The 8398-nt window shown below is 44.7% G+C and overlaps 1 protein-coding gene across 1 annotated transcript; it reads left to right on the plus strand.

Moving 5' to 3' along the window:
- The first annotated feature begins 1527 nt into the window (after window positions 1-1527).
- LOC103642648 (uncharacterized) lies at window positions 1528-2677 on the plus strand. Its single transcript, XM_008665872.2, has one exon. It carries the CDS (start codon window positions 1553-1555, stop codon window positions 2510-2512), a length of 960 nt encoding a protein of 319 aa, XP_008664094.2. The 5' UTR covers window positions 1528-1552; the 3' UTR covers window positions 2513-2677.
- Window positions 2678-8398: the final 5721 nt, after the last annotated feature.

The following is an 8398-nucleotide window of genomic DNA, read 5'->3' on the forward strand; positions in this document are numbered from 1 at the left end:
GGTGATAGTCCATCCATCAATGTAACACTCATGTGCTTCTTTTTGTAGTTGGGCATCCTTGTGATGTTTCCTTTTTGGAAAACCTGGCAATTCATCGTCTGATAGTGCATCTGCTATTAGTTGTTCTTGGGGAAACCATTGACTTTTTATGCTCGAAAATAAAATCTGGTTCTTCTGTTTTGTAGTTTCACTTTCGTTTGCACTTATCTGGCGACAAGCAATTCCATAGTTGTAACACCCCAGGTGTTTATCGTCTGCTCAACCACGAGTGTGGACTTTAACACGTGATAGCGGTGAATAAAATGGACGCTAAATTTTAATCATCTTCACTTGTCACGATTTTGATATCATCTTTATCTTTGCCCATTTGGATTAATCTAAATGGTTTGCAAAATTCGGAATGTATTTATCATATGAGCTATCGAGAATTGCTCCTATTTAAAATTAATCTATTAAACAAATATGAATTTGGAAAGCTTAAATCAGCCGTGTGATTTTGTCCCGAGCAAATTAATTAGAACTCAACGACAAAAATATTAACGCAAAATTAAATTGGATCGAGATAATTAGAGCTGATATTGAGTATTCATAATTAATCAGTTTCCCTGTTCAAACTGCGGATAAAATTTTCCGGTTTTGAATTAAATCAAATCTAGTGCAGTCTAAGATATCGAAGATAATGACGTGGTCTGGTACCAGTTTAAAATTCATCGATTAAGGTGAATTGGAAACATCACCTAATTATTTCGCTCTTATTCGAGCACTATCTACGAATTCGGTAGAGACACTACTAGGGGCAGGCTGTTTAAATAAACCGAACCCGAACTAACCGAAACCGAAACAATTGTTCGCTGATTCAGTTTCCTATTTCAAAATCAAGAAAATAATATGTGTAACCCAAATATCATTTTAATTCGATCTGTTTACATCCTGTCTGAATAAATCCAAATCCCAATATTCGTAACAGATGGGGTTTATTTGTTTTAAATTAGATTCGACATAGTTTAGAATATCCATACAGATCTTATTTAGTTCGCTTCATTTGTTTCTCGCCTCAATCTAAATCTTCAAATATAAAAATAATGGGTACAAGTTCATCTGACTCCGAAGTATTCACCAAATTAATATTGTCTAAATTATCGCAGACCGAAAGCTCTTAATCTAGCTCTGACAGAGCCGCCCCAAACATCTAGCCGGGACTGGATAGGTATTTATATTTTGTTACAAGGATAGAGTGAAGGAATTATAATTTTTATCATCTACATGTCAATTTGCAACATTGCTTATATGGAGTACGTGTATTTCTCTAGGGTGGAAATATCACATCGCTGTTCCATCTCCCTTGTCTCTAAAAAATTTAGCTGTCGCCTCTCCAATTTGTTTTTTGCCGATTGCTTGATCCTCTCCCTCTCCCTCTAACATTTTCAACGATCTCAGATTTTTGGCCGCTGATATTTTTCCAGCAGCCGCCGCCTACGGTAGCAGACTTATCTCCTAGCCATCCTCTCCCTGACGTGTGTTTGGGTGCCGGAACTTCATTTCCCAGCCATGGATGTGGACGTCAATCCCTATCCTGGTGCACGCATTCCTGCTGCCTCACACGCTCGCCCACCAGTGTCGTCTTCACCTAGCGCTCGACCTCCAGCTCACCTCTGCCCTCTCATGCTTGCCGAGCTGCTCTCAGATGGTTGCTCGCGAGTTTCTTCCTCCCCAACACCGTCAGCTTGCCGCGTCTCTGGTCCAGCTCCAGCTCGTCGAGTCCCTCTCTGTGTGCGCCATGCAGCTCGCTCGGCCGCGACCTTGCCGAGCTCCGCCCCTGCTCCACGTCTCCTGGTCGGGCTCTCGTTCTGCGCGTGACGCCGCTGTTCCCTGGTGCTCCCTGCTCGACCCTGCTTCTTCTTCCTTGAGCCTCGCCGTGCGAGTTCTCCCTGGCTCATGTGCCTACCGCCGTCGGCCCCAGTCTCTCGCTCGCAAGGTCTTCCCAAGCCGTCGTCTCCTGCCTCTGGCTGTCAAGCGCGACGAACTCGTCCCGAGCTCGTCACAACGTCTCAGCCCTGCGTGTCGCGCTAGCTCGCGTCTATGGTCGCGTCCGCTGAACTCGCCAACGCCCTGTTGCCAGTCCGACTATCGTCGCTACTGCGTGCCTCGCTGCGCGCTCGTTGGTGGTGCCGTCTGTTGTGCCCCTGCATCCGCCCTTGTCGCTAGTGCCAACTCCGGCCGTCGCGGTATCTGCTCCGTCCTGGCGCCCTGCGCTAGTGCTCTGCTTCCTGGCCCCGCCTGGCCTCCAGCTTGCTCAACAGTACTATCCATTTCGTCGTCATACGTCTCCGCGTCATGTACAATAACGTCGTCGACCATGCCTTCGCCTGCTTTGACGCGTCGAGCTCCTTCCCGTTGTGACTCGCGCACCATCTATTCATCAAAATGGAATACTAATGAGCTCCTCGCGACGCAGTTTCTCTGTGTCGTCGTTCGCGCCGGTAAGATCCACGGTTCTGCTTTGTTCCATTAAATTCTCTTCTAGCACTATTTTGGCTAGGTGTGGATTTATGTGTATATGTGTGGATCTGTAAAGGAAGACGAAAGGGAAGCGCCAGTGCAACTTGTAACACCCCAGGTGTTTGCCTTAAATTAAACTGCAATTATGGATCCTTAAGAAAAATATCAGTTTGGATCACTCGAATTAGCGAATGTAAATTTAGGAAGCACTTGTATTTATAATTCGGACCTCACTAGTTTGGATCGACGTGTATTCAATTCAAATTAAATTTAAAATTAAGGCAAATTCAAATTATTCATATCTTTTGTGAATTAAACTTTAATCAACTTACGCCAAAATCCGAAGATCAAAACTATGAATACTTATTGCACTAAAAATACGAATAGAAGAGGAGATTATAGAATAAATCGCGCGCAAGGTTAATAATTCAGATTGTTTGTCCAGCACGTTATTTTGGCGACGAAATCGAGTGTTCAGATAGGATTTAACTGGTTTCAATTAAATCAAACACAGAGAGTATGGAATTAAGCAAGAATTATATGTGAGGATAATAGTTTCTATGTCCTAATCATTTTCGCCTATCCCGATTTTCAGCATCGCATATGTCTCGTTTTTTTCTGAACTGTACAAATTATTTTGAGTAGTTCGGTGTTAAACCGCTATCTGCAAGGTCGAACCTGTTGCCAGTTTAAAATTAATCAATTAAGGCAAATTGGAAAGGTCACCTAAGTATTTCGCTCTTGTTCGAGCGATCTCCACGAATTCGGTAGAGACACTACTAGAGAAAGACTATTTTAAATAAACCGAACCCCAAAACTAAATAAGACCAAATTAGTTGCTAGCCGATTCAGTTCCCTATTCTAGAATCCGAGAAAAATAATATCGTATCCTAACAGCATTTTGATCCAATCTGTTTGTATCCTGTCTAGATCTGAATCCCTAAACACGGATATGTATGTATTCTTTTTAGAAGAAAAAGAAAGAAAAGAAAAAGTGGGAAAATAGAAAATTGTTTTTCTCAAATATTTCCACCGCATAGGGCATCTTTTCCTATCCTCTGCGTACGTACGTTCAGCTTCCTTTTTTCCATTTGATGCGCTGGCTCTCTGGAACTCTCTCACTCGCCCAGCTTCTAGCTTCTGCACCCGTCGGCCTCATCTTGTCCAGGTTGCTAGCATGCACACCCTTCCTCTCTCACTGCCTTTCTCATACAGACGTCCAGGCCATAATTCATCATAGGCCATAATTCATCATCTACCTCACGTTTCACTCCCTGGTGTCCATCTCCTTACTCCTTGTCGTTCAGCTTTGCCAGGAGCCACCGAGCCGGTCCTACGCCATCGCCATCGTGGATGTTGCCTCAGCCTTCAGCTGCCCTCGTGTGCCCCTCCTCTATATGCTTTTGCTCATCAACATCGGCATACACGTCAGGCTGCTCGCCTCCCTATGTCTCTCATCGTTCCTGCTCGTCAACACCAGCGAGCTCGACCCTGCCTAGATCCAATCGCCTTTGTTCTCTCCTCTCTGTCCGTCTGGTGGCAGGCCGCAGTCGTCCTTCGAGCAGCCATGGCGTGGTCCTACTTCTGCTTGACACCATGGAGCTCGCCCTCGACGCCCGGCGTCCTGCCTACTCGTGCTCGCCCCTGTGTCAACTCCGTCGTCGCGTCGATATCCTGCTCGCGAGTTTCTCCTGCGCACTATGGTGCTGGCCGGTCTTCTCTTCCAGCTCGGCGCCTTTCCCTGCTACGAAGTTCGCCGTTTGTCCGTACATCGCCTGCTACTTAGGTCCCAGCCAGGTTGACCTTGTCATGGTGCTGGAACTCTCATGGATCCGGCATGTCGTCTACTTGGCAGCTCCAGCTGGCCGCGTCGTCACGCTGTTTACTCCTTCGACGCCGTCTGATGCACACCTCCGGAGCTCGCCGGTGTCGTATTTTAGTCAGCATCATATCCTGTGCGACGCACTCCAGTATCGTTTGTCGCGTTTTGCGCGTCCTTACCACCTCCAACTTTCAACGTTCACTGTCGTTCGCTACGCTCAACCATGCGACAACCACGTCATCCACGGCATGTGTTCGCGCCAAAAATCTGAGAAGATTAGACGTAGAAGGAAACAAATCAGTACGTAGCCGAAAAATTCTTGATGTGAATGGAGAAGGCAATGAAGTCCGCGTGGTGTTCACCGCGTGCTCGACGTAATGGCGGAATTGGAACTCGTAGTTGTTCTCGTGGCCTTCAAGACGGATTAAATTATTGGTGAGCTGTCATCGCTCTCGCTTTTCATTTTAATATTTCTCGTCAGTTTAGTATACTTGCGCTGTTAATGTGGGACATTGACATGCGTGTAAATCGTAGTAGTGAATTAGTACCAGAATAAAAATTTGACCGGGTAGAATAGTGAAGTCTAGTACGTCGCTCGTCACGTAATTAGTGTTACGCGCGGATCTGGAAGCGTCATTGATTTCGTGGATTCAAGTAGGATTTTAGTATGGCGAGTCGATTTGTTATTCCTGATGATCGCATTGTTTGATAGATTAAATAAATATGTGTGGTACAAAATAAAATTAAAATAGTTCTTTGTGAGCGATGTGGTATAATTAATAATGTGAAGGATAAATTTAGCATTTATTTAATTAGTATATAATTCAAAGTAATCTAGAAACATGATTTAAAAGATTAGTTAAATTTGCAAGTATAAATTTGGTAGTGGTGAGTGTTTGTGGCGACGGTTTGATTGTTCGTTGCCTCGAAGTGATTTATAGGTTTAGTTGGAGTAAGGTGGCGAAGAACCAGATTAGTGCGATATTTAACGTGTGATCGACAAAAGCCCGAATTAGTATTCGTTAATCAGTGTAGTGGATTTGAGCTAAATTTATTATTTGGCACTTATTTTTGTTAGCCGAAAGGTTAGAATTAAATCTGATTAAAATTAGAATGTCATCGCTATAGTTTTAATGTGATATTGATATCTAGTATTTCGTATTAGATTTGCGATGTCTTGCTATAGATGTTTAATTCACTATCGTGTAGCACTATTTAGGTTTGTAATATTTCTATCTATATGCATTCATGTGCATCATGCATTTCAATTAGGTACGATAATTAATCGCGTGATGCGGAAGACGAACCAAGTCGACCACAAGATGCTGTAAAGCATGAGCTACTCCGCATGATGATGCTGATGGACGAACCGAAAGATGGATAATCTGAACAAGTGCCAACACAAAAGGCTGATCGTCAAAGTGATCGACGTCTAACAACACTAACCTAGTGTTATCCAGGCAAGCCCCGGTGCATTTACCCCTTCCTTGTGTTTTTAAAAAGATTTTATACACTTTAAGTCTAGTGAAATGTGCATTAAGTTTATAGGAGTTGCTTGGAAACCCTTTGATGCATTGTCTACCTTGATATCCATACCTTTATAGGTACTTCTGGTGAAGTATCAAAATATGATTTACAAAAAAATGCTTAGCCCTGCTTATAAGCAGATAGAGTTTGTCCTTTGCACTTATGCCTAGCTCAGGTTTATTCTGAGGAAGGATGACCTCTACCTGCAAGAATATTTTCATTGGGAGCATGGTGGGATCTTACTGCAAAGTTCCCTATAATGCTCTTTTCATCCTAAGGAACATAAATAATCCTAAGGGTGGAAGTACTTAAATCGGGACTTGGGCTAGGAATAGGTGATGTTCCGTTCGGGTCAATTAAGGATTGGATGCGTATGTAGGCCCGGCCACATGCCCTGGATATGGGACAGGGTAAGCTTGAACCCGGCTATTCCATACGTGAAAAGACAACCGCGCACTGGGCGTGGGAGATGGTGGGAGTAGCGTGTACCCTCCTGGCTAGAGGCTGGATGGAGGTGTGAATCATCTAGGCCCCTTTGGTAATGTTTTGGTAATTAATGACAACTGTTTGTGGACTAACGATTCTTGGAGAAATAAGAATGTAGGGTTGGACCACATAGAACAGGAAATGTTGAAGAATCATACGCATTGGTTGTGGATCGGTTGAAGGGAAAGGTATTATATAGGTTTCATTTTTTGCCGGTCTTAAGGAGTTTAGAGAAGATACCTGACCGGATTAGTAGGCTAGATAGCCGTACTATTAAGAGGGGTCAATGACTTAGATCTGTGTAAAACTTAGTGCCTCATAGAGCATCAAGTAGTTGCATTTGCATGAGGACTAACAGCGCTTCACTTTTCGCGAGTAAAAAGTTCTTTCAAAAGCATGTTTGAAAAATTGCGAAGTCATGGACGCGCGGACTGTCCGGGCCTTAGGGGCGGACCGTCCGCGATCCACCAGAGGGGTCCGAAGTCTGACCATTTGTATTGACACTGTGTTCTATTGCACTGCGGACCGTCCGGGCCTTAGGGCCGGACCGTCCGCAGTCATGACCAGAGGAGGGTGACTTCGGGCCAGTCCCTGAATTATAGGCGGACGGTCCGCCTGTGAGGGGCGGACGGTCCGCAAGTGTCAAACTCGTTTTTGGACAGGGACTGTGTGTTTTTATAGACTTGTACTACGGACTGTCCGGGGGACCAGTCCGGACAGTACTGTCTCAGGTCTCGGACCGTCCGGGATTTATAGCCGGACGGTCCGCGTGTGTTAACTTCTTTTTATCCGAGACTCGGGTGTTTGAATCTGCCAGGTCGCGGACGGTCCGGCCTTGAAGGGCGGACTGTCCGGACCCACCTTTTGAGTCAGCTCTGACATGTTTCAAACGGTCATTATAGCCGTTATATGTACGGCGGACCGTCCGGCCCTAGGGCGCGGACGGTCCGCGTGTGCGCAGAACTGCCCCCTCTTGCACATAACGGTTGGTTTTAGATGAGGGACTATAAATAGAAGGGTAGCTCGTGTGAGAAAGCTCTCTTGGCCATTCCTTGCACACATTGGGCTCATTTGTGATCCTCCAACTCACTCTCTCACACTCTTTGCTTGAGATTGCATTCTAGTGAGAGATTGAGGGTTCCTAGTGCATTTGCATCATTTGGTGATTCTTGAGGCACTAGGTGGTACACCGAGCAAACGTTGTTGGCTTGTTACTCTTGGAGGTTGCCGCCTCCTAGACGGCTCGGGTGATTGTTTCCGTCGAGCTCTCCAAGAAGATTGTGGAGAAGCCGCGGTGTGGATTGTGAGGGGTTCGCGCCTACCTCGCCGGAGCGGCAAAGGTGACATTAGTGGAATCGAGGTATTGAGTGATTTCTTGTCCACTTGGCTTAAAGATCAAGTCGTGTCTTGATAGAGGAGCAAGTGAGAGCTTGAAGTCCACCTCAACGTGGATTAGGGGTGATCGGCAAATCACCGATACCACGAGATAAATTTCGGTGTCTATTCCTTCTAGCATTACTTATTGCCTTGCAATTGTTTAGTGATTTGCTTATTGTTCTTCAAGTATTCAATCTCCGTAGTTGTTTTTCATACATTGTTTACTTATTGACACTAGATAATTTATTCCTCTTGTTGTATTGATTAAATTTATTTAGTATTGTTGATTTTAGTCAAAACCGTCTATTCACCCCCCCTCTAGCCGGTGTCCTATATCCTACAAGTGGTATCGGAGCCGAGGACTCCATTGTTTGTGGATCTAATCATCCCGGAGTGGGACAAAATGGCTAGTAACAACAATGTGCACATTGGGAAGCCACCGCACTTTGATGGAAACAATTATGATTATTGGAAAATAAGAATGTCAATGCATCTTAGAGCAATGGGTGGAAAAATTTGGCCAATTGTTAGGGATGGATTTGTTGTATTGAAGGAAGATGAACCATCCGTTAGTGATAATGAGAATATCCTCACAAATGATCAAGCCATGAATGTCTTTTATGATGCTCTTGATATAAATGAGTTCAATCGTATCAAGAATCTCACAACCGCTCATGAGATTTGGAT

The sequence above is a fragment of the Zea mays genome, chromosome 1 (assembly GCF_902167145.1).
Source record: "Zea mays cultivar B73 chromosome 1, Zm-B73-REFERENCE-NAM-5.0, whole genome shotgun sequence".
Taxonomy (NCBI): domain Eukaryota; kingdom Viridiplantae; phylum Streptophyta; class Magnoliopsida; order Poales; family Poaceae; genus Zea; species Zea mays.